The sequence below is a fragment of the Tiliqua scincoides genome, chromosome 4, assembly GCF_035046505.1.
Source record: "Tiliqua scincoides isolate rTilSci1 chromosome 4, rTilSci1.hap2, whole genome shotgun sequence".
NCBI classification, from domain to species: domain Eukaryota; kingdom Metazoa; phylum Chordata; class Lepidosauria; order Squamata; family Scincidae; genus Tiliqua; species Tiliqua scincoides.
Genome location: NC_089824.1, coordinates 182,202,687 through 182,229,904, shown reverse-complemented (window position 1 = coordinate 182,229,904; position 27,218 = coordinate 182,202,687). Strand labels below are relative to the sequence as shown.

At 45.0% G+C, this 27,218-nt stretch overlaps 1 protein-coding gene across 1 annotated transcript in view; it reads left to right on the top strand.

Moving 5' to 3' along the window:
- INKA2 (inka box actin regulator 2) overlaps positions 1–26,947 on the top strand; it is a 33,476-nt gene extending 6,529 nt beyond the window's left edge. The window contains exon 2 of the mRNA XM_066622796.1: positions 25,901–26,947. Coding sequence (XP_066478893.1) covers positions 25,901–26,947 — 1,047 coding nt within the window. The remainder of the gene's footprint in view (positions 1–25,900) is intronic.
- Positions 26,948–27,218: the final 271 nt, after the last annotated feature.

Below are 27,218 nucleotides of genomic sequence, written 5' to 3'. Positions count from 1 at the left end.
GAGCCTCATCATAAGCACACTTACTTAGAAGTAAATTCATTGATTTACAGCATTGATTCATTGATCTACGGCAACATTTTTTTTCAAAATGCTGACTCAAACCTAAGCATTTAGGTCCATGTTCATACCACAAAAACGTTAAACAGGATATGTTTATCCAAGATCCAGTGGTAACAACAGTTTCTTCTGTTTGATTGGTTGTTGCTTTTGGCTTTTTAAAACAATTAGGTATTTGTGGGATCACTGATCAGTTTAGCAAGGCATTGTTTTCTGGTGAATCAAGAGGCATGATCCAACTAGGCACTTGAAACGTGTTTACTTTTAAGCGCACTAAGAGAGTGCACTAGAAGGCTGATTTCCCAAAGCTGCAGTCCTGTGCACTTTCCTGAGAGTAAGCCCTATTGAAGACAATGGATCTTGCTTCTGAGTAGATAAGCATTGGATTGAGTTCCAAGTGTAGCACATTTACAATAACTTTAGGAGACCAGGGTTCTTGAGTTCAGCACATTTTAGAATTTGCCCCCGATTTAGAAACCATGTGGATTTGAATACTTTTCTTTATTCGTTCATACATAGCCCAAATAGAGCAGCAAAGTACCTTTGCAGAGACAGAAGAAATATGTTAATTGATATCAACCTATATTCTAACCCTGGTGCAAAATATTTCTGCTCAATACTCTCTCCATATAGCCTGGAATTAAAACAGATGAAATAACGTAGAGTTTTTTTGGGGTTTTTTTTAAGGAAAGCAATTTAATAGACAGCTGGAATTGCCTGTACTTAATAGGGGTGGAAATCAAATCCATTGACCCTGACATTTTCACCACTGTCTTCATTATTAGCCAGGTCATGGCTTGAGCTACTAATGCACCAGAATCAAAAGCTGTCTTTTTATATTCCCAGATAAGGACAATAAACACCCCATGCACAGTTTAAGTAGACACTCAATCATTACGCCCCTGGTTTCCATTGAATAAAATGCTGATTTGCGTTATAAACACCCAGTTCTTTTCTTTTGGATAAACAGGCAGTTCTTTTCTGTATCAACGGGGCAGAGTAAATGCCATGTTGCAGAGAGGTCTTGTAAGGCTGGCCCTCTTAAAGACGCAAATCTTGTTAATGGTTGGCAATAGAAGGCAGTGGAAAGCTAAAGGCAGACAGAATTGCAGGAGCTTAGTTTGGCTTCCTACGATCCACTGTTTCATCCTTGATCTGGTCAAAACAGGGATGATGATGATAACAACAATACAGTATATATTGTCAGGACTTAAGGTCAATGGGGTTAATTCTGAATGAAAGAATGAAATGCCAGACTAGATAGCCCTTGGCATTTGGTAGCCCACCCCCCCCCCCAATTAGAGCTTCAAAGAATCTTAATGATGTATGGTGAACTTCTTATCTCTATGCAAAAACATAGGTTTTGGGTAATAGGTATGGGTTTTGGGGTTATTCAAGTGAATAAAGCAAAATGTGCACACCCACATGTTACTTTTGGATAGGACTTCTTTAGAGTCCCTTCAAAACAAAAATTGGTTAGCTTCTTTGGTGGAAATCGTTAAGAATAAAATTATTAACATGGCTGCTTTGTCTTCCATGATTAAATTGCTGGGCTGTTTCCCTATCACCCTTGAGTATGCCACGGTTCGTACCGTGTTCTGGTTCGTACGTGCATCCAACTGGCTGTTTTTTCTCTGTGCACCTGTTCCCAAGCAATCCCATCCACGCGATCACAGGCAGGAACACAGCACATCAACTGGCAGTATGCTGAGATACTTGGTGCATTAGCTCCCATGACCATTAGCCGGGTCACCCGTTACATTTCTCCATGCAGTTACATACCTGCAGATGTTCAGGAGCAATCCAGTGGAGGCAAGGCGTGAGTGACCCTGAACTAGTAGTCCACATTGGTAAATGCTTCTACTGAGCCACATCGCTGTCTGAACAAAGACTGGCACAATGTGACTAGTGTTGGCCTTCAGCGCATTTAGTTCCTTAGGGTTGTTCCATAAGCTGTCCTTTGTGCTTTTTCCATGCAGATGAGTGGTTCTCATGCACTATCTGGTTATCTCTCTCTCTCTCTCTCTCTCTCTCTCTCAATCACATGGTGTGTCAAATAGTGCTTGGATAAATACACCCTGAATACAATTGATACTGAAATTGGTCTTCACATCAACTCTCAGACAAGCTCCCTAAATGTTTGCACGAGCATGACTGCCCAAAATAAATGTGTTCTGAATGAATGGAATATCTTTCCATGTTCTGTGTTCTGGTAGGGTGTTTTCCTATGGAAGCTAAGTGCTGGTACACTCAGATTTCTTTCCTCTTGGTTTTCATTCAGATAATTTGAATTGCCCAAATGCAAGTGCTTGTGAGCTTCTCAGCTGTCACTTTCACTCATTAGATGCGCAACTAGAAAGAGGGGGCAGGGCCAGCAGATGAAAAGCCTGTGCATTTTAGCACCATATTCTCACAAGTGGCTTTTCACTGACAATGTATCCCAACTCTGCATTTTTTGTAAAGCCTGACTCAGTGTGTGCTTGGAATTGAAATAGTGGTGGAGTGCACAATTCCTGGATAATTTTTACTGAAAAAGAAATTAAAATACTGTAAAAGTTTAGAGTCACAAAACCTCAAGCACATTGCTGTGAGCAAGCATAGCCCTGCTTGCTGTTCACCCTGATCTGGTTCAGTTGTATTCATGTCCATGAGATGAGCATACAAACAAACAAATAAATAAATGAGCTTATAGAATGCTGATGACTGGAGGCATTTTATTGTGGAACACTGTTATCATGTCTAAATCTGCTCTGGGACTTTCTGTGGATTTTTAGATGCTTGGCAGTGGGATTGTTGAACTATCACTACCCATGCTAGACACTTCATGTTTGGCTGTTCCACTATGCTTGCTGGTCAATCTGATGTTGCAGGATTTTGTAGTACTTCAGAATGTAATACTGTACGTGTCTTATGTTCTTGTATGGCTGTTGTCGGCATCTATTGGATAATCCTAAGTGACCCAACATACCTCTGAAGCAAGAGTTCCCAACCTCCCAATTGCCAGGGGTATATCACTCCCAGCCCAATCCTACCCAACTTTCCAAGGCTGATGCAGCCCCAGTCCAAGCCAGATATAGGGAAACAAACATTCTCTTACATTGAGGAGGCCTCTGACTGCCCCCTCGCCCAGAATGTAGGGCATGCCCTGTTGGCATGGCTGCATCAGCACCGAAAAGTTGGTTAGGATTGGGCTGTCCCCATGCTGAATTAGAGCTAGTGCTTCAGCACTTCAACTGTAGTTGGAAGAGTTACACAGGTCTTCTGCGGATATTATCTACTTTGCATAGTCTGAGGTGTTTGAAGACAAAAGGTGCGATTCACAACCCATTCATGCTAGCATCTTGTTTAAACTAGTCATGCATCTCAAGGGTGAACAAGTTGAAGGCTATATCCGGAGGGAATTGTTCATAGTCTTCGGGAATTAGGAAATCTAGGCTGGAATGCTAGCTTAAGGGAGAACTCAGCATTGTGCCCACATTTGGAAAATCTCTGACAAAGTAAATGACTTCATCTTGTTTCATGCTACAGCAAGAAACCTTTGAATATCCAGTGAATATGTTGAAACTGGAGCTTTTGCATTAGTTGACGTGAAGCCAGCTCTTGGATAGTTCCATGTTAGAGCATGTGGTTTTGCATGTTTAAAATGCTCCATTCAGTCCCCTGGATCTTCTGCTGAAAGATCAGATGGCATTGCTAGAACAAAGACTTCTTTCAGATCTCAAAATAGTGCTGGACTATCCCCATGGCCAGATTTGGTATAAGAAAGCTCCCAGCATGCATCATACTCTGCAAGGCACAAAGCATCTGTGTGCAATTGTTGGCCAACTCAGCAGGTATAGGTGAATTTTCAGCTGTTCACTGGTGATGTGCTTAGACCTGGTTCTGGTGTTGGATCTAGACCATCCTGGTTCAAGTTCCCGCTCAGCTACAAAGATTCCTGGGTGACCTTGGGCCAGTCACACTCTCTCAGCCTAAACTACCTCACAGGGTTGTTGTGAGGATAAAAAGAGGGAAGGAACCATATACACTACCCTGAGTTCCTTGGAGGAAGGGAGGTATGAAAAATGTGAAAAATAAATAAATGTAATAAATGCAGCCGTGTCCGGGCGCCTATCCTGTTTGGTTCTCTGGTTTCTCCTGTATGGCTTTGTGCACTTCCAGTTGTGTGCTAAAATCAGCGAAACAGGAACATAGGGCTTTCTCATGTTGACATGCTTATACCCAATGCAGTGGTGCCACAATTATATTTGTATGTAAGTGTCCCACTTGGCCCTTAGTCAGAAACACCTGAGTGTCAAACTAAATATAAAATCCTGCTCATCTAATTTCCGTTTCATAAAATCTGCCATGAAAGAAAACCTCCAAGCGAGATAAATTGCTCTTCGTTCATACAGATAAAGAGAACAAATGGGAGCCAGAGACAGTATCTTTCCAATATCCTGTCCATAAATTCAACCCAAATGCCAAGAAGCTGCATTGGGATGGAGCCAAGGGGGACCCAGGGAAACGGGTGCCTGCGTGTGTCGTGCTCTTGCAGACTGCCTGGCCAAGAGCAGCTTTTGCAAATATTAATTCTTCATGATGTTGATATGACAGCCTGCCAACATCCTCAGGCACGTTGGAGTGCTATTATAAAGCTACAGGCTCTGCAAAAGATGCTATCACTTAGGTGCAAGGAGTCAGCAGAAAAATTATTTTTCAAGATTAAATGCTATCATGCAAGGACAGGATTTGAAACCTGCCACCCACATTTGTGTGTTGTGTCTGCCTGACTTCTCTGGCAACAGGGTACCCTTGCACTGGTTGCCCTTCCTATCTGTTCTTTGATAGATTGGGTCATATGATTCTGCCCCTTGGGGGCCACTTTCTAGTCCCTGACCTGTCTCTGTACGGCAACTAGGATCACAACGGTCCTCTGTCCCTCTTTGGAACCTTCTCCTTCTCCTTCTGTCAGAATTTAGAAGAGCCGGAGAAGCAGAATTTTTCCTGCAAAGAGTTCGTTCTGCAAAGAGATTCCCATCTGTCTCCTTATCAGAGGATGCAGCTTCTTCTGTGGGTGGGACTGGCCCATCCATTGAACTTTCTGGAATGCTGCCCACCAGAGCCCAGGAGGCTAAACCAGCTGGGGAGGGGAGAGAAAGGTGCAGGAAGATTGGGCGAAAAAGGCCTCTGAGCTCACTCAAAGTGGTGAAGAAGTGGTGGCACCAAGAATGCCAGGTAGGAAGATGCTGGTGAGCTTCTCAAAGGGAGCAAAGGCAAGCATGGAAGAGGCTAAAGACCCCGAAGGAAGCAGGACCATTCACTCCCCAGAGAGGCCAGAAAGCACAGGGGTTCTTCCAGGCCTTTGCACAAACACTGAGGAGTCGGGCAGCATAAGCTCCAGCACCAACCAAACTGACAAATAGTCAACTCTGATTTTGGACAGTAGTATGATTTACTGCACAACACTGTGACTGGCGGCAAGAGCCCCAGAGGCTTGGCAAAAGTCAGGCCATCAAACAGCCAAGAGGAATGTCACTCCCCAGGAATGAGCATGTCACTCAAATGTCTCAGGAATTAGCTTCGGAACTGATTAAAGTGCTCTCCCTGGACACAATTTTTTTTTTCAGGTGTGCATTCCAGTGTGCATTCTATTCAACTTCTTGAATATTTCTTCCATGTCAATTAGAGATTGCAGCACACCATTCCCTACAGACCCATGTCCCATACCCAGTTTGGAATTCCTTTTTAATAGTGACTGTCTCCAGCTATCTCAAAGAGTAACCCTGACTGGATAACAATGGATGCAAGCCTATCTGCCCGTTTGTTGCAGCAGCCCGAAAGCGTGAGACAGTGGCCCAGCTTTCATGCCGCCTGAAAGGGCCGAGCACCCCAATCCCGACTTCCTGCTGGCAGAGGTTATAAGGATTTACCAGGAAACGCATTTTAGAGACATCAAATGAAGTTGTTTTATAGGTGACTTGATGCTATGATGTAATAATAACTGCTAGACCAGGGTGTCAAACATAAGGCCCATGGCCTGGATGTGGCCCTTGGAAACAATTTCTCCGGCCCCCATTATAATTGGGCTTTCTCATATCTTGAACTTATGAACAAAATTTGCACATTTTCTCTTCTGTCACTTGCAGCTGATGAGTTTCTATGTGAGAACAAAGTTCCTGTTTCTGGCCACCATCTGCTTAATGTTATTAATTCCTGCTTAGTGATGTCATTTCTGACCCTCAGCAGGGTCATGCTTTTAATTGGTGACGGGCAATCTCCAGGCAGCTATATGGAGCCAGTGAGGGTTTGGGTGAAGAATGGAACCCTAACTGTCCCATCCACTTATTCACACTGATTCACACTGATTCACCATTCACACTGATGCAGCCACACTGACGGAGTTCATGATGATGATGATGATGATGATGATAATAATAATAACAGGTATTTATATACCGCCTTTCTTGGTCTTTAGTCAAGACTTTATTCAAGGCGGTTTACATAGGCAAGCTTTTTTATTTAAATCCCTTATTAAATAGGGATTTTTACAATTGAAAGAAGGTTCTTTCTTTCAAGAACCACTACATTCAGGTGTTTCATTCCAATCTGGCTTCACATTCTGGCCTCCATCCTCCCACGCTCAGAGCAGATGGAAATAGCTCGGCTTCAGCTTGTCAGCTGCTTCAAGGTCGCACGGTGCTGGTGGCCTCGAACTGGTGACCTTGTGGATGTTATCTTCAGGCAGACGGAGGCTCTACCCTCTAGACCAGACCTCCTGCCCTCCTCCTGACCAGACTTCATGCTGCATCCAATGTTGGGGTGGTGGTGGTGTTGGACAGCCAGCAGGGAGGTAAATAAAAATACAATTCATTTCAGTAAAATATTTTTTTAATTATATTTTGTGTTTTACTGCCTGATCACCTATGGGTCTCCTCAGACCTATGCCAGCAATTTAACTGGAGTGGGTCCATGGAGAGAGGAAAAGGGTAGGGTGGCCTGTTACATACTAGTGGCCTCTGTCTAGCACCTACAGCTGTTTGTGGTTGAAGGTTCAAGACTGAGACCTAATAAGATGCATTCTGGAATGAATGGAGAGTTAAGGGTCTAGGTGTCCATTCTCAATAGTAGCAGATGAAGACCAGGTCAGAGATAAGCCAAGACCAGAGTCAGAAGCATAGTCAGTCATAGATGCTCCTCTGTCTGTTGCTGAAGTGGTACAAATGGGAAGGAACAGTGAGCAGGATGTAGGCTTAACAGGAGGATGGACTGGAGCAAAAAGAGAAGGTGCAGCAGACATTCAGGTAATCCAACAAACTACAATTTGTTGGATTGCAGACATGAACCTAAAGAGCCATATCTTGAACCTCCTCCCCCATATCTTCAGCTCTAGCACAGAGCTATGGCTTACACACCAAGATTTGAAAATTGGGATCACAGCTGGGAATGTGCACTTTGGTGCCTGTTAGGCTTACATCCACAAGCCAACAAATGTTGGATCATTTGAACCAGACCATAGTCAGACTCAGTGGATTCAGGGTGCAAGTAAGGGAAGGCATTACAAAGGCTTTAGAAATTAAGCAGAGGAATCACTTGCACCTGTGACAGACTGTAGGACATATTTGTATCTACAAGTGCCCAATTAGGGCAGAGGCTTCAAAGTATGGCAATATTGTGATATGAAGGCCTCTTGCTGGTTCAGCCTGGAGCCTACCACCAACAAGGCCCAGTAATGCATTACTGTCTGGCCCCAGAAGGCTGTGACACATGCAGGAGAATCTGCCTCCAACAGTTGACTTTATTCATACGGAAAGTAAACATGCACCAGCCTGTAAAAGGAAAGGTTTTTAAATAAAAACAATAATGAAATCACTCCTATACAAATGAGGATCATCAGCATTTATCTTTCCCCATCAGGGTTGTATTTTGCTGCATGCTGTATCTTTGCATCAATACATCTTTGTATCAATATGAACAATAATAGGATGTGTCAGACTGAATAGCTGAGGCCCAACCTACGTGCAGCTATTCCATGGGAAAACGCATCCATGAGTCACATCTGGGGGCTTTAAGTCATGTAGGATTTGTAACCACATGTTCACTGCAAACCATGGCTTTCTTTAAGGCAGTGCTACTCCCTCCTCCTGCATTGCTGGTAATCCTTCAACAGGCTTGTGTTTGCTTGTATCCCAGCAGCACTTGCCAGCCGAAAGGGGTAGGAGCTTCCTCCCCAAGTGTTTGCCTTTTTGAGGGCAGTAATTGTCCTGCTCTTGCCAGTGACAGCAGGATTCACATGTTGTTTGTTTCTGTGCCAGAGTGCAGAGGGCTGTCCTGCTCTCATGGGAGCAAGTTGTTGGCCAGTCCTTGGGAATTATGAAAAAGCGGACATAAGATCGCACCCTAAAACAGCATCCTCTCATCCCCCTCACACTCATTCACAGTCACACTTAGATAAGCAAAGATATTTCAATTTCATCCTTCTTCCCTGCTTCACTCTTATCTGCACCCCACTACTGTGGAACCTCTAAATGGGGTGAAAAAAGATCTGCTCACATCAACCCAGGTCTAACTAAAGGCTAATATGCATACATAGTAGGAAGTAAGCTCCACTGAACTCAACAGGGCTTAGGACGCTGCTTTATACTGAGTCAGATTATTGGTTGAGCTAGTCTAGCCTTGTCTACACCAGCGGTTCCCAAACGTACCATGGTCACAGAGCCCTTGTTGCGGCAGTGAATTTGCACAAGATCTTGTGAGACTTCACATTATCTCAGCCTAGCAAGCTGGGAAGAAGCTGGTCTGCTGGGGACATCCTGTAGCGCCTCTGTGAGTTTGCTGGAGTGCCATGGAACACAGTTTGGGATCCACTGACTAGCAGAAATTTTTCTAGGGAGTCTTTCACAGTCCTGCCCAGAGATGCCAGAGATTAAAGCTAGGACTTTCTCCCTGAAAAGCATGTTCTCTGCCATGAGCTACAGCCCTTTATAAGTTGCCTTCTGAGCTTTCTGCTAGATGAGCATGTTGAAACCCAGACTTGAGCTCAATCTAGACATGATGTTATTAATCATGCATACTCATTTTTTTAAAACTGTAAATAACAGCTGCTTTTTGCTTGAGAGGGAAGCTGCATCATCAGTGCAAATGCCAGCAGGACAAGGAGAAAGGGTTAAATGCCCCGTTCCTGCACTTAGGCCTGATGCTGACTACTTGCACAGCTATTAACTGTTGAAAACATGAATGGGCATAAGCCAATGATGTGATTAATTCCATGCCTAGTCTAGCCCCGTAGAACCATTTTAAAAGACAAATTTCAATTGCTTGATGCTCACTGGGTCACTCTGTTGGGCCAGACAGTCCAAGAGAAGCAAGAGGGCAGGTCACCAGGTCTTTTCATCAAAGAGGAAGATCCATGAGAAACATTGACTGACACCTGGTCAGTCAATTTGTAAAATGAGAAATGCTAGGATTTCAATCTGCCCTGGAATGTACCCTCTCTGACCTGGAATCTGCCTTGCCTCTCTAGTTCAATTTGTAGGCAGATCATCTAGCACTAGTGTGAGGAATAATACTTTGTATATGCTCTGAGGCACTGTCCAGCTATCTGAAATGCTCCAGATTATGGTGATTTGGCAAATGGGATGCCAAAGCTGAAAATAGGTACTGGGGCTAAGCTTTGGCAAGCCCTTTTTCGTGCCAGTCTCTACTGTCCTACCAGTAGGGTGTGCTTCCCCCCCACTTTGCAAAACATGTATATTTCTTTGTGTGATGCTTTGCTGTTTCTGAAGCAGCCAGCCTGCTTTCTTAGTGCTTGCTTTGAAATAAATTCCTCGGGGTTTTGTCCAAAACTATTTTTAAATTATGTGTTGAAAACAACTGTGTGAAGTGAACTTCTACTGCCCCCAGGTCCTTGGCAGTATTTTTTCCCCCTGTACTTAACATTGCAACAATCTCATAGGAACAGAGCATTCCTTATGATGGCGACAACACAGTTCCTTCTATTTTTTTTTCACCCTGCCTCCTGGCCTGTATACTAGCATCACCGTCCTTGCAAAATGCCCCACATGTTGTCTACTCGAGGAGAGGCTGTCTGGGTGGCGTTCCAGTGAGATTTAGATGTTAACTCAATTAGTCACTGAGGCAATGGTGTGTAAATGCAGCTATAGTCATGTGTATTATCCTGTTGACCTCCGTTACCATCTCTGCCTCTGCTGGCAGAATTCACAGCTGAAGGGTAATCTGGTTCACAAGCTGATGGTCCAGAATGGGAGCAGGGGGAGGGAAAAATCTGGGGAAAGGAAGTGCTTTCTTCATTGGGCACGGAACCTCGCGAAACGCACCAGAAGACCGCTGCCCTTTCAGATCTTTGGCTAAATTCACCTACCAGTGAGAAATGTTTGCTGCCATCATTAATGGTGTATTGCTTTTATTTTTCCGCTTGGATGGTGGTAAATTGCAAAGAGGCCCAAGTGCAGGGCTTGTTGGACCATCTCTACAGGCCGCTGGAGGTTTCTCCAAAAAGAGATTCGTTTGAATCTATGCAAGGGAATGCGAGTGTTGCTTCTTCAAGAGCCGAGATCCGCAAGCCACGTGGTGCTCATACGTAACCCACTCAAATTCTCCATATATTTATGCAGCCATCACAGGGAGCTACAGGCCATACAGTGGGCCCTCAGTATCCGCAGGAGTACCGTTTCAGGACACCCCCCCCCACACACAGATATCGAATTTAGCTGGTAATGAAATCTGGGAGGGCGGTGCTATGATTACTTACCTGGGGGCCACACCCAGCACACCAGAGGGTAAGCATGGCCTCCCAGCCTCCTCAGGAGCCTCCCAGACTCAACTGGAAGGCATTTCCAGTTCATGCTGGCAAAACTAAAGTGCCTTCCAGTCACATCCAGGAGGCCTTCTCAGGCCCTCCAGCCACAGGCCACACTGCTATTTTGCACTTTACAAGGACATCTGCAAGAGGGATCTGAAGGCCTTAGAAGCCACATGAGTCTGAAGATAAGGAGGGCCCTCTGTACAAGTGTACCATGGGTCACCCACAGGAAAAAATGTCTTGGCACAAGAAGTCTTGAACAATGGCATAAAGAGTCACTAATGGACTAGATGGGGACTAATAAGGGCAATCAAGAGTAGACATAAGTCTTGTTGGCATCCTTCAGTCTCGGAAGACTATGGTGACACGCTCTGAATAGTGTTCTGGAACAGAGTGTCCTCTCCAGTGCGCGAAGCCTGGGTAAGGTAGATATGGAGGATAGACTGTTACCCAGGCAGCAAATCCCCCCTCTCCACATCGCTGAAATGGTCCAATGGAAAGGCAGAGGCCAATACGGTTGGTTCCAGCGGCGTCGCAGGAGTTGCCAGAACGTGACTGTGTTCAGCCATGAACTGCCTCAGGGACTTCGGCTCCAGATTTTGCCTCGAGGTTGACTCCTGAAGCCTTTTCCGTAACTGGATGTAGCCACAAGGCAGTGGAGGTTTGGGATCAGAGTTTTCCTTCTCTCCGATGAGCTGCCTTCCCAGGCTAACGAGTCCCATCTACCCGGTGGCTGTTTAGTCACCTCTTACGACAAGTACAGTCAAACTGAGGGCCTATTCTTACCCCCAGCCCCCAGGGCTGGGGTACTGTTACATAGGTACTGGGGTACAGACATAGGTACTGTTAAGGAAATTCTTTATTCATCACAGTACATTTCTCCATAAGGATCAGGATCACAGCTCAGAGATACTTTCAGATCGAGTCTTGACTGTGGGTGACACTCAAGTGGCACCCATGACAGCGTTAGACCAATTCACCCAATGCATTTCTTATCCTCGCAAACGAAACTAACATCCAAATAGACTGATTTACAAATATAGCCAGCCAGCAGCAATTTCAGTGACAGCAGGTTCCCCACCCCCAGGCTTTGCTGGCACAGAACTGCGCTGATAATATCAGCAATGGCCTATTTCAAAAGTTATATTTTCCAAGACAAATACCTATCAGAGGAGAATCAGGATTATGCGATGGGGATTCAAAGGATCTGAATAGATTGGAAAAGAACCAGAGAAAGCGTCAAAGAGTAACAAAAAGGGTTGTTTATGCTGCGGTTTGATGGCAGTTATATCTGTTCTTGCCGCTGTCTTTTATACTGAGTCTTGAACTTTTAATTAACGTTTTTGTTCTTTTGATTTATATGGTACTTATTGTATCATGTTTATACTCTTCTGTTTTAATTGTATTTATGGCATTTTATATTTGTAAGCTGCCATGGGTTCCCTTTTGTTGTGTGGGAAGGCAGGGTAAAAACAAATAGCTTTCCACCCAGAAGGAGGAACAATCTTCCCAAATCTAGGATTTTGCAAAGGTAGAAATCTCCTTTCCAACCTGGCAACTTCTCATCATCCCTTCCATTGCATCGTTGCGTATTTATGTTCTGCTTAACTGTCTGGACCAATGGTTTGTAACCAATGGTTAGAGAGCTGAACTTGGCCTAGGAAATCCCAGGTTCAAAACATTGCTCAGCCATGAAGTGTATTGGGTGACTTTGGGCCAGTCATAGTCTCTTGGTCTAACCTACTTCACAAGGTTGTTGTGATAATGAAAAGAAGTGGGAGGAGCTATCCTGAGCATCTTGGAGGAAGGGTGGTATATAAATTTGCAGAATAAATCAATAAACCTCTCTGCCTTCTATATGACTAGCCTTGCAGATGCAGCCCTCCAGTCATGGACAGCATTCTATGTTAACACCATTCTCTTGCTGTGACATCACCCTGCACTACCTCCCCCCCAGCCGCAGGAGTTGGTTTTTGAACTTGTGAAGGGAGATCTAGACTAGTCAGGGATTGTGGCTTGGCAGTATATACTCAGTAGCACTTGTGTCAGTAGTTGCCTTGCTTGCATCTTGAGACAGATAAGGCCAGGACGAGAGCTGAGTCAGCTATCCTGCCTTAGCCATTCCCCCTTAGGTCACAAAAATGAGGTTTGTAGCTTATCCATGTGGCGCCAACCTTAAAATACCTTTGACTCAGATGGCTAAAAGGTAAAAGCATTGCTGGATTACCCTGCAGGGAAATGGGATTAGCACCCTTTGGCTAAATTCCCTTTGGTCTGTGACAAAGCTACAAAGAATTACCGAGGGCACACTGAGTCCTAGACAGGTCTGAAACTATTAGCTCTGAATCACTCAATAAGAGTATAGAAGAGGAATTATTTTCTTGGGCCTTTTTCTTGATGCAACACAAATCATGTCACATCGAGAATATACGTACACTTCCTGCAGGTGTATCCAGTGTAGGGGAATTGTGAACCTGCACATAGACCTACCTGGTTGCATCACAGGTATCCCCCCCCCCGTTTCAGATTATTTTAAAAAGCAAGTGAACCCGGTCTTCCTCCTAGGACTCTATTAGCCCTACACCAACTAACAAGTAAATCTAATGAAAAAGGAGTAGCTTTGCTGCAGGGAAATTAGCCTTGCTGCATAATGATAGTATGTTCACGTGTTTGTTTTTTATTTTACGGCAAAAAGAAAAATCTTAGGATGTTACGTGTTCCTGCACTGAAGACTGGGATTGCACAGCTTTATCAAAAAAAGGTTCAAGAACTACCAGCAAATAGCAGAGCTAGAACATTGGTCATATGAATAATTAAGACCTTTTTGGTCAACTCCAAGGGTGCTGCTGATTACTTGCATGGCAGATTAAAATTATTTCAATTATTTTGAACATAGATGCATAGCAAGCCAACAGCTGGTGGAATTTAAGTAAGTTAAATCTCGTATCTTGGCCGTATATTGTGTTATTGTTCCCCCCCTCCCATATTTCCTATTTTAAATAATTTTACTGCTCAGTTCTATCCCCCACCAGCCCAGTGTATTCAGTGCCACTAATGGAGCACATGCTGTATGCTATGGGGGTGTGTGTGACCAGACGGCCCAGGAAAGATAAGCAAAAAACTTTTTAACTTACCTGCCCATAGGCTGCCTGACATCCATTGGACTTATGCCAGCTCTTTGCTAGTGTAAATCTGAGGAGACACCTGGTGGTAGGGCCGGGCCAGGCCAGGAAGGGGGCGATAGCATCTTTGTATGTTCCTTATTCTGCTGAGTTCCTCCCCCAAACTGTCCCTGGTTTGACCTGCGCCATGCTCCACTCTTCCTCTAACCTGCCACCTTACTTGCTCTGGTGAGGTGTCTGGGAGCGGCTGGTGCACACAAGGAGCTTCCAGCTGATTGTGCTGATGGATCTCTAGTGCAAAATAGCAGTGTGCCATTTGTGGCGCCACACTGAGACTTACAGCAGCAGATTGTGAGGTTTGCCATCACAGGACAATCCCCAATAGGATTGTGTTGTCAAGCTTGCATTTTGCATTTTGATTGTCTTTACCTGATTTTGTTTTGTTACTAGATGATTTCAGCACCCAGCTTCTGACTTGGTATGTAAATGTTGTAAAATCTTACATTTAAATTGGATTTAGATGAAATAAATGGGGAGAGAAAATGTTTCCCCCTGCAACACATGTGGGCATTGATTAAAAACAAGGAAAGCAGGCTTCCAAACTATTGTTGATATTCAAATGCAAATGCACACAGATGTAAATGATTAATAAATCAATCACAATTAATGCAGTTCATCATCTTAGAGTTCTTTCACTGTGTAACAGTCCTAAAAATAAACATTTTCACAAAATGGCAGGTAATTGCTGATGTTCCCTCCCCCAGCTGCCTTCTTTACAGCTTACATGAGCAATTGACACTTAAACAGTACAGCAGGGAAGCAGTCTTTAGTATTTATGAAGCTTCCGTACAGTTATAGTTACGGTGCATGCCTACTCAGAAGTAAGCCCCTTTAAATTCAGAGGAACTTGTAGTGTGAAGGGATTTGTGCATAGGATTAGAGGCTTTGACTACAATCCTATGCACATTTACCTGGGAGTACGCCTGATTGAACTCAGTGAACTTTACGTCTGAGTAGACATGCATTGGATTGCACTGTTGGTCTCTCTTCCTTAGTACTGTCTACACAAGGAGAATCTCTTGAATTTCAGACAGAGCTTTCCCAGGTATAATGTGGTGGGGGGGAGGAAAGTGATGAGGGCGGGGGTGAACAGAGGGGGTAAGCTAGGCGGCAGGTGTGCGCACTGTATTCTACCCCCTTCCTGGACTTATCTGCCAACATGGATCCACTTGGACTTGTGGCAGCTATTTAACTCATGCAGGTCTGAGTAGACCCAAAGCAGCAGTAGGGGCTTGCCCTGGGGCAAAGGAACAAACGTCCTTCTACCTCGAGGGCCTGTCATCCTTCCTTCATAGGATGCAGCATGGCCCACACAGGCTGCACAGCATTGGTGCGATGGGGGGAGGGATTTGAATAGGATTGGGCTGCCCGCGTGCGATCCTATATAGATTTTTCCTTGGAGTAAGCCCCTTTGAACACAGTGGGACTTACTTCCGAGTAAACATGCATAGGCTTGTGCTGTTGGAAGCATAACCTGGAACCTTGTTTATACCAAGCATGTTCCCTACCACTGAGCTGTTGCACATTACAATGTAAGCTAACATTAATACTTAAGAACATAAGAACAGCCCCACTGCATCAGGCCATAGGCCCATCTAGTCCAGCTTCCTGTAACTCACAGCAGCCCACCAAATGCCCCAGGGAGCACACCAGATAACAAGAGACCTCATCCTGGTGCCCTCCCTTGCATCTGGCATTCTGACATAGCCCATTTCTTAAATCAGGAGGTTGCGCATACACACCATGGCTTGTAACCCGAAATGGATTTTTCCTCCAGAAACTTTTCCAATCCCCTTTTAAAGGCGTCCAGGCCAGATGCCATCACCACATCCTGTGGCAAGGAGTTCCACAGACCAACCACACGCTGAGTAAAGAACTATTTTCTTTTGTCTGTTCTAACTCTCCCAACACTCCGTTTTAGTGAAATACTTAAAAGAATGGAGTGGACACAGGAAGAATTGCTTTATATAACTCATCACTAGGGATGTCACAAGCATTATCCAGTCAGTGCCTGTGACACCTCCACAATTCCATCACAACTGCAAGTGTGAGAGCATTGAATTGCCCAAGCTGGTGGAACACTGGCAGTATCATGGAAATCAAATGTTTTAAGCCCTAGAAAATGCAATATCCTCAGAATAGAAATGAGGAAGAAGAGATCTTGATCCCCTGAAGTGCGTTTAGTTATTTATTTGGAACGCGTGATCTACTGCATGGCACAACAGTGTCCATAAGCAGTCTGACAATGACTGTATAAAAACAGCCAAAAATGAATCCATGAGCAACAACTGTGCCATTGCATTGCAAAGCATCATCCGGAAAGGCCTTTCAAAGTCGCTTGTTCACTTCTGTAGTTCCTCATGTTCATTTTGGGGTTCATTATATTTCTATATGTGTAATATTTATACTGTATTATATTTTGGGTTCTTCATATTTCTTCAGGGAGAATGCTGTTTTCAGCAGGCCCTCCAAGGGAACTGGTGTGCAGATTTCCTGCCAATTGATATTACTTGACCTGATTGCAAACAGAACTAAAAGGCTGGTTGTGTTTGTTTAGCTCCTACGCAGAACTTGGAACTTGTGATAAGTCTCTGTGTTGTGCCTTTTTTCTCTGTACTTGGAAAGGAGTCCTTTAATACATATTTGCCCATCTGCACTAGAGCTGAAGATAGTAACCTTGTGTTTTGGAATGTTTGATGCTATTGAATCAACCCATTGGGGGGCCTGAGTTCACAATCTCCATCTTGTCAGAGAAAGCTTCTGATTTTTTATATACCCACAGTCAGTGTATATACCCACTGTCAGAATGACTTGAGCTTTTAGGGCCCAATTCTACTCAACTTTCCAGCACTGATGCAGCTGTGCCAACAGGGCATGCACTACATCCTGTGGTGGTGGGGCAGTCACAGAGACCTCCTCAAGGTAAGGGAATCATTTGTCCCCTTACCTCGACACTGCCTTATGGCTGCATTGGCACTGGAACATTGGTAGGATTGGGCCCTCAGATTCTCATAGCCCACAACCAGACAGGTGAAGTTAACCCCTCTGAAATAAAGTGACTGGGGGCCTGTGATGTCTACAGAGGCGTGGGGCTCCTCCCCCTGGGGGGATGCCCGTCAGGAGTTGCTTACCCTAGTGTCAGACGGTCGGGGTCACCGGAGGGATAGAAGAGACTGAGGACAGACAGTTTTGCTAGATCGGTTTACTTGCGTAAAAGCCTTTACACTCATAGGGCCCCTGTTACGTCACAGGGTGCCCCTAATACGAGTACCTCCTGTTCCTCCTCACAGGAGGGTTGGTTGCTCCCACCTGCTGCCAAGAGTTCAGTGCATTGAGGCCTGTGCCCGGGCCAGTCAGTACAAATGGGGTCCACAGCCGCTCATAGGTTGGAGCTTGTGACCCCGGGTCATGTGTCAGCAACCTCCCCCAGGGCACCCTCCTGGACGTTCCTGCTGCCAGGGTGCTAGCACTTGGCACCCATGGGGCGTTCAAGCTGGCATCAGACAGGTGGGGCTTCTTCCCCTATTGGGTTGGTTCTTGCCCATTTTGAACCCTGGAGGAATCCTGGAGCTCTCAGGTCTGGTTCCCAATGCCCAGGACCAGAGCCTTGAGGACCCCTTTCAGGTCCGGTACAGAAGAGGTACCCACCTAGTACGGTTGTTCATCCCCGTCCACTGAGCTGCAGACACAAAGAGAGGAGTGACCTCTGCCTGCTGGGTTCCTTATGAGCCCAGCAGCCAGCCCAGCCAGCCTCACCCCTTCCAGCCATGTGACTGACGATCTTGGGCTCTACTCCCGAGGAGGCCCTCAGTATAGGGGCCTGGTCCAGGCAGGACTTACTTCTTGCTCCTGAGGAGGCCCCTACTCCTTAGAAGGCACTTACTCTCGAGGAGGCCCCTGCTGCGGGGATCGGGCACAGGTGATAGGGCCTCTGGTTCCATGGCTGAGAGGAGGTCTTAAATGCTCAAAGTCCAAACATGTATAATAGTAATACTGTAGTATTATTACCACCCTGGGGGCTGGGGGATAAGAATAGGCCCTCAGTTTGGCTGTACTTGTCGTAAGAGGCGACTAAACAGCCACTGGGTATATGGGACTCGTCAGCCTGGGAAGGCAGCTCATCTGAGAGAAGGAAAACTCTGATCCCAAACCTCCACTGCCTTGTGGCTACATCCAGTTATGGAAGAGGCTTCAGGAGTCAACCTCGAGGCAAAATCTGGAGCCGGAGTCCCTGAGGCAATTCGTGGCTGAACACAGTCATGTTCTGGCAACTCCTGCGACGCCGCTGGAACCAACCGTATTGGCCTCTGCCTTTCCATTGGACCATTTCAGTGACGTGGAGAGGGGGGATTTGCTGCATGGGTAACAGCCTATCCCCCATACCTACTTTACCCAGGCTTCACGCACTGGAGAGGACACTCTGTTCCAGAACCACCATTCAGAGCGTGACACCATAGTCTTCCGAGACTGAAGGATGCCAACAAGAATATTACCACTGCATTAGTACTGCTGGAGTACCAAATCAGTGCTGGTGGACTAGAATCAGCATCAAATCTACAGGGAGACCTCTCTCTCTCTCTCTCTCTCTCTCTCTCTTCACTTCAGAGGGGCTTGCACCCAAGAACTTCATAATGGATCTCCATTTTGTCATTCATTTCCCCCCCCCCCCAATTGTGCTATGCATACTTCAGGGAAGATTGCTTGAATATGAACACCTGTGCCCATCCTTCCATTAAAAAAGAGACCAAAACAAGTGCCCGAAGGGAATGATGTCATTTCTCTGCAGTCCTTTTTGTGTTGACTCTAGCATCCTCTTCCGATAATCCAAATATTGTTCATTGCAGGTTTTGTTTCCTTCTCATTATGAAGAGCTGCTACGGCAGTCCCCTCTTTCCTGTTCTCAGGGTTTCACTGACCAATAACTTCCTCTTCCAGCGCCACTTTTACCCACGGCCTGGACATCTGTCTTCCTTCCAATTATGAAAAGCTTCTTTTGGCCTCTCATTCAGCTGGGCTGTGTTATCACTTCATGCTTTGCCTCAGCCTGTACCTAAATATTATCCCGGTCCCAGACAGTGCAGATGTGGTGACAAGCTAGATACAGAAATAAATTTGACTCCAGGGGATTGGCGTCCAGGGAAGCATTGCAAACTCAGGCGGCTACAAAGATAGATAGGTGAAGACAGGAATTCCGTGTACAGCAGATGAGTTCTCCTTTATACTCATTTCCAAAAACTTGACATGTTTGGTTAAGATGAGAAAAGACTGATGAGGTGTCACCTCAACCTCTCCTCCAGGGCAGTAGTTTCTGTCATGCTTGGGATTGCAGAGTGGATGTATTTTGGAGGAATTTATGATACAGGCCTGCTTGATTTTGAAGCCTCATGCTGTTATTGTTTTTCTAAGAGAGCCAGGATTGTGTAGTGGTTTGGGTGTTTGACTTGGACCTGGAAGATCCAGGTTCAAATCCCTGCTCGGCCATGAAGCTTCCTGTGTTACCTTGGGCCAGTAACTATTTCTCAGCCTCATCTATGTCATAGGGTTGTCGTGAAGACAAAAGGAGGGAAGGAACCTTATACACCACTTATACTCATTGGAGGAAGGGTAATATAACAATCTGAAAAATAAAGAATAAATAAATAAAGCTCTAACTGTGTCAGGGGGCACAGTGAGATTTATCTTGCAGATCCTGTTCCTTCATCCCCAGTAACTGACCATGTTGCTGTTATCTATACAATGTCAAAGTTGCCCAAAGCCAACTTACCTGAAAAAGTCAAAAAGTAAATAACTGTCCAAGCCACTGTTATGGACTTCAGTCCTATGCATGCTTACCCTGGGAGTAAATTCCATTGAATGCAGTGGGACTTATTTCTGAGTAAACCTACATAGACTTGCACTGTTGGAAGAGGAGGAGCTTGTATACATGTATATTAATTTCCCAGTGCAAAAAAAGTAAGGACCCTGTTTTCATTACAAAAATCCCTTGTCTGTTCCTTGATAATTTACAGAAAATATATTCTGGGAAAGATCAGACCAAGGTTTGAAATGCACTATCATAGACCTTGGTTTAGTGCTTTTAGTCTTTGGCTTCTCCCAGTGAAAAGTATGTCACTGAATTGTTGCGTTTTCCCCACGTGTAGATTTGCAGATTAAGTGGCTGGAAATGTTCCTGTAGTTAAGTATGGTTGTTAAAAATTTCAGGAGATGCCATTATCTATACTGCATCAGTTGGCTTCCAGGGAATTCTGTCTGCAGAGTACATTATGTAACTTACGACTCTGTTTATATAAGGCTCACCTAATTTTTTTTTTAATGCAGCTCTTCATTTAATTATGTCTTCTATTTTGGGGTGTGATCTCCACTTCCATGAGCACCGAGACGTTTTTGGAGGCAGTGCTACTCAGGTTTTGTTTCTCTTGCAGGAAGGAGCATTGGAGATGTTGTAACTGGTGTTCCATTTGCAAATATACAAATAGAACATAAGTGGAGACAATCAGCAGGCCCTCCTACAAGGCAGCAGATCCATACCCCACATCATATTTCCAGAGAGAGAGAGAGAGAGAGCATCCTGCATGAGTTCTTTCTCTCCTTTTCTCTGCTTCTGTTCCAAGAATTGCTTTGTTTGCAATTGCATCTCTCTCTCTCTCTCTCTCTCTCACACACACACACACACACACACACACACACACTGACAGCCTACATCGTTCCCTCCCCCTTTTAGCTAAGTGAGTTAGAGTATGATATCTTCCAATTGCTGTTAGCTTTCCCATTGAAAACGTTCAGAGAGATTGCCAACTATTTCCCCAACGTCTCCTAATCATCAGATCCCATCCACTGACCATCCTGGGCTGCAAACAAGTAATCTGCTGGACAAAGAATGGCTGACATTAAGACCCACTAAGAACACCTGGGCTGTAGATGCTGATTGTGAGGGATTTCTCAAAAACCATGAAACATGAATGTGCCCTGAGGAGCTAAGGGTTTACACATTCCACTCAGTTGTGTCACTGAGGGAGGGTCACAGGGATGCTGTGACTCCTCCTCACTCCATGGGGCAGCAATGCTGCTGCCGCAGGTCCTGCCCGCTTTGCTTGCAGCAGAGCCGTTCTGAGTGAGTCCGCCTGCTTCTTCAGGAAGTGGCCAACCTGGCTCTAAGCAGCACACAACCATGCCAAGAATGGCTGTGGGGGTGAACAAGTTCTCCTGCCCGCCCCCTCAGTCATTCTCAGTGCTTTCGATCAGAGCCAGGCTGGCTGCCTCTTCCAAAGCAGGCGAGTGTTCCAGAAGTAATTGCGGTGAAGTAACCTCATCACATCACCGCAGTTACTTCCAGGGCAGAGGGGGTAGGGCGGAGGGGGCAGCAGCGTGACTGGTGTGCTTGATGATACTGGTCCACCACACCTCTGGTTCCATTTTTATGTCTTCACCTCCTTTGTGCTACTAGACGTTCCACAAAAGGGAATTCTAAAGCTTAGATAACACCCACAAAAGACCCTGCGCACCTTGGCCACCTGCTGCACCTCAGATAGATGTGAGGAAAGCTAAATTGGGACCTCTGATGAAGGCCTGAGCAATTGGGTACATTTATGTGGGAAGGAGTAATCCATAAAGGGCCTTACGCCATTGGAACGCTTGTTCTGGTGGCATAAGCCCCATTTAGGATTGAACCATTAGTGTAGTCCTGTAGTCTGCTGGTTGAAAACAACAACAACAAAGTCATGTTTCTGAACCCTTTGTTAGTTAGTTATCGTTCTGATTTCCTGTGCAGCCCACCGGGATGTTTTAGCAGGTTTCTCCACATGGTCTCCCTGCAATGGGATAAACGCAAGACCTCGCGCCTTTAGACATCCTGCAGGGTGGGTTATGTAACGCCCCTTGCGTAACTTCTGCTGAGAGCACCTCGAACAGCATCATGCGGATTCTCTCTCTGAGGCTTTTTGCTGCACTGCAGGCTAAGATGGGATTATATAATAAATCAACATGCTTTCAAAGTAAGTCCAAATGAAAAACTGGATGTGCAGCATAATCCTTTGCATGTTTACTTGGCAGCATGTCCCTTTGCATTCAGTAGATGGACATAGGATTGCAGCCTAAGGCTCCTGTCCTAGACACACTTATTTGAGAGTGAGTCCTATTGAATTCATTGGGCTTTTGTTCTGAGTTTGGTTACTGAGTTCTGTTCTGAGTTTGGTTCTCATCTTAACCAAACAACACAGTCCTGGAACGTGCTGGAATCCCTAGCATGTATTCACTGCTGAAACAGAGACGCCTGCGTTGGCTCAGTCATGTCATGAGAATGGATGATGGCCGGATCCCAAAGGATCTCCTCTATGGAGAACTCGTGCAAGGAAAGCGCCCTACAGGTAGACCACAGCTGCGATACAAGGACATCTGCAAGAGGGATCTGAAGGCCTTAGGGATGGACCTCAACAAGTGGGAAACCCTGGCCTCTGAGCAGCCCGCTTGGAGGCAGGCTGTGCAGCATGGCCTTTCCCAGTTTGAAGAGACACTTTGTCAACAGTCTGAGGCAAAGAGGCAAAGAAGGAAGGCCCATAGCCAGGGAGACAGACCAGGGACAGACTGCACTTGCTCCCAGTGTGGAAGGGATTGTCACTCCCGGATTGGCCTTTTCAGCCACACTAGACGCTGTGCCAGAACCACCTTTCAGAGCGCGATACCATAGTCTTTCGAGACTGAAGGTTGCCAATACAATACAATGTTCTGAGTTCATTGGATGATGTGGTATGGATGCTAGGTGGCACCTATTTTGTCAAATAATTAAGGTCTCCTCCAACACATTAGTAGATCAGTCTTCCTTGGACAAAGAGACAAGCTCCTTGCATATTTGCAGGAAATTTTCCTATGCTATTGCTACTAGCACCTTTCTCAGAATGATCTTGGATTCCTTAAACAAACTGTTCCATTGTTAAGTTGATCTCTCCTATTATATTTTCCTCTGGTTAGGTTAGGGGTGATCTAGTAAGAACAGTGGATTTTTGAATGAATTGCCGTAGCGTTCGTTCCAAATGCTCCGTATGACCAGTTGCCACCATGGAAAATTTATAGGGCTGTAGAACTGTTTGCATCACTTTAATCACAACTGCAAGTGTTCATCAAAATAATGATAATAAAGGTATTTTTAAAAGCCATCATAAATATTTAGTCTTCCAGGAACTGACAAAATGTATAATTTTACTTACACTTAAAACAAACTCGCTTTTGTATGTACAACCATGGTATATAACAGTAATAAAGAACAGTGATATAACATGACCAGGTAGTGTACAAGGATAAAATCAACAGGACCTGCCTGCAGAATTTAAATTGTCCCTTCCAATCTATGCCATGCAATCAAAATCATTCTTATAAGGATTTAAATAGCAATTTTTTTTTAGCCCAAACAATAGTCTATAGGCCCTGACTGTCTGCCTTGACTGGCAGACCTCAAGACCTCCAGAGTCCATGTCTATGTTAATTGAACAAGCAGTGGTAAAAGCAGAGCCATACATGTGCAGTTCACATAATAAGAACTATTTTGATTGCATGTATTATTGTCTTCCCAGAAAGATGTAGGAAAGGCCATTTCCCCTGACTGAAAATGAAACCCAGGTCCTTGTGGCGAAGGGATCAGATCCAGTTCAGAACCTTGTCATTGTGCTGTTTTGCACTCGAGTTTCCCGAGATGGAAACTGGGACTGGTGCCTCTGAAATATTAATAATTCCTAATAGGTCCTTGTCACACGAGGCATGCATTGTGATTATACCCCGCTCCTTCCCTCTCCCCCTCATCGTGGAGTTAATTGAATCAATGAAGTGAGCAGCGCAGCCATTCAGCATATGCTGACTTTCCGATCAGCTCCAGTCATTACTCCGGGACCCTTTGTCAGTCATCTTTGCTTGATTACACCACTTGGCCTGCGAGGGGATTTGATGGGAAGTGTCCAATGAGGGCCCAAGCTGTTTGCAAAGCCAGATAAAAAGGGGCTTCCATTAATAAGGCAGGGAAGGTTAGTACGAGAGGCATTACAGCAAATCTGGAAAGAGGTAAGGTGATAGTTTTCTCGGAGGCTTAGAGAACAGATGGGCCCCCTGGAGGTGCTGCATATGGGGAACATAAGAGCTGTTCTATTACAGGAATATGGCGATTCCTTGTGCAGACATCAATATAGCTTTCTTTGGATTTTACTAAAAAACTAGCCAAAGAGAGATTTGTAAATGTAATCAGAAGTTAGGGAAGTACCCTCTTCTTAAACCTGACCCCTATTACTAGTTCTCATTCTAGTAGGCAGATTCATTTCTGCTTCAGCTGTAAAGTATTTCTCAATGTCTGTTTTGGAACCTGAGTTATTGGAGCGGTTTTTTGCATGTTTGTGGTTGCACGTAGTAGTTTTTGGTTTCTGCACAACAGCCGTCTTTTCAGCCGGGTGAGATTTTGCCTTCGTGGCTCCCAAGGAAACAGCGAACGGTAGGCAGCCGAGCTAATGTAGCGAAATGATGGCAGATAATGCATGAGGACATCATTGCCAGCCATGCACACAGGTGTTAAAGGGACAGCTGCAGAATAAAGGGGAGAGAGAGAGAGAGCTCCCAAAGAGATTGCAGTGAGCGTTTGAACAATTGTATGATGATAACAGACATGCAGATACAGGCTCTTTCTATGTCTTTGTGAGCCCTGTCTGCAAACCCCAATACATCAAAGACGTCCATCTTTGCCTTTAGCCCTGCAAAGTGAGAAAGGAGTGAATCGTGGCAGCTGTTAGGAAGCATGGCCCATTTGTTTTATGGTGCCGCTTTGGGAATGGGATCTGGTTCCCATTTCAGAAAAAAGTGGACAGTGAAAGGGCAGAGGGGAGAATTTAGAAGCTGGAGAAAATAGCTGGCATGTTTAACATGGCATATAGATAGCAAAAAAAGGCATGCTAATTCTGGGACTAGCTTGGAAGCAGAAATTATCTTTTCATTTTTTTAAAGAAGTGATAGCTGTTTTACTTTCTAATTTTGTTTTATATTTCTGAATGTCAGCATTACAACCCATGGCCTAGTTCTCACAAGCAGGAGATCAATCTGTGTCTGGATCATTTCTGACCTAGGTGGAGGTTCACATCATCATTGAATACCCTTCATACGAACACTTTCCCTGCTAATAGAAAACTAGTATGTCAGGAAGAAGGGTTCTAGCCTAGCCCTTCCCTTACAGCTATTTTTTTTAGACTGCAGGGAATTTTTATGTATGGAGGAACATATAATTAAGTAAGTTTGCAAGTGGTACAGTTCAGCCTCTGGTTTACTGCTTCGTCTGCTGTCTTTGAGTACTAGGCCAATATTGCAGGGGTAATCGAGATAATTTTTCCTGTCTTTTTCTAAATTGAATGCTTAATCAAATGTGTGTGTGAAAGCAGAAAAGGAGCGGAGGTGTCAATGCCATAAATGCTTGGCCATGAAGGCTGAGCGCTACTTCCTCATTAACTGTAACAGGCATTATGGATGAGACTGAGTAGTACTAAAAATGTGATTCATTGGACACACTGGGGAATATATTAAAATGGATGAAGTCTTACATTTTCCAGAGAGCAATGCAATCCAGAAAGGTAGGAGTACAGCAATGAAATCCTTTCAGATATGTACTCTGAGTCTTATGTTGTTATCATTTACAAACGGATTTTACAAAATAAAAACTTTATCTGTGACTAGATGCATATGAAGCGCTATTGTGGCTGTAGAGTAGATCCTTTAAAAAATATCAGAAAGAAAAGCTAGACTTAGGAATGGGCAAGAACAAGAGTTTGCTTCTCTTTTTGTTGTAACAATGAAACCTGCCTCTGGCATTCTCATTTTATATCATCTTTTCTTCTCCCAACAGTTATCCATGAAGGAGGTCGGGGACGGTCTGCATGAACAGATGAACTGCATGATGGGTGCCCTGCAAGAGCTGAAACTACTCCAGGTCCAGACAGCCTTGGAACAGCTGGAGATTTCAAGCAATCCAAACCAAGTTTCAGGTCTTGGCCAGCATCAGTATTGTCAGAACAGTAAAGAAGTGCCAAGGGCAAGGCGTGAAGCCAGCAGGCAAAATGAGAAATGGCTGGGGAAGAGCTCTTTGGAGGATTGCAGCTCTTCGGCCTTTTTGTGCTCTGCTCAGGTGTCACAGTCCACCAGCCCATTGTACCATATTGCTTTGCCAGATAGTAGCCATGGGCACATGACCTCATCCCTTAGTAGCATTAGCAGTGAGGACTACTACCATGCCAGTGGACCTTCATCAACAATGAGCACAGCAGAGTACCATTCACCGAGGACCTTTGATTCATCCAGTGAGCTCATGGCTAGAAGTTGGTTTTCCCAAGACACCAGCAGCTTGTCCGAGAGTAAATCAGGGTGCAGAGACTGTCAGTTCTCTGACGAGAGCAACGATTGGACTTCCTCACTAATGTCTCAAAGCAGGAACCGACAGCCTCTGGTCTTGGGTGACAACATCTTTGCTGATTTAGTTGGGAACTGGTTGGATTTGCCTGAGATAGACAAAAAGGCAGAAAAGAATGAGACAACCCTATCAGGCAGCAAGTCCCAGGAGTTCTACCGAAAGTTTTCCCTCACGGCCAACATATTCAAGAAGTTCTTAAGGAGTGTCCGACCAGATCGAGACAGGTTGCTCAAGGAGAAACCTTGCTGGTTGCTGACGGAAGACAAAGAGGCTGAAATCTTGAAAAGGCCCAAAAAAGTCAACAAGCAGAAGGGGACCTTTTACTTCCCAGTCCACGGAAACTTACCAAACTCTCACGACAAAGCAGAAAGGTGCCAAAAGAAGGAAACGAGCAAGGCAAAGGCCAAACATTGTGCCAAGAAGATCCACAACACAATAGACCACACTCAGTCAGGGTTTGATTTTAACACAGCAGTATGGGTTTGAGTCCTCAACACTTGTCATGTCCTTTGCCAAAACTAATCTGCCCGAAAGGAGAGCTTGGGAAAGGCAAAACAGATGTTTGCCATAGATGGATTGGGTGAGGGAAGGGAAGAGGAGATGGTTTCCATGAAACATGTTGTACGCAAATCACTTCTACAAGCATCGCTTTTGGAAGAACCACACCTTGAGAAAGGAAACCAGATAGTATGCAGAATTCTCCACAGCTGGTGCTTCGGGGAACCCTTCACACATTGAGGATCAGAGGGGAGTATCA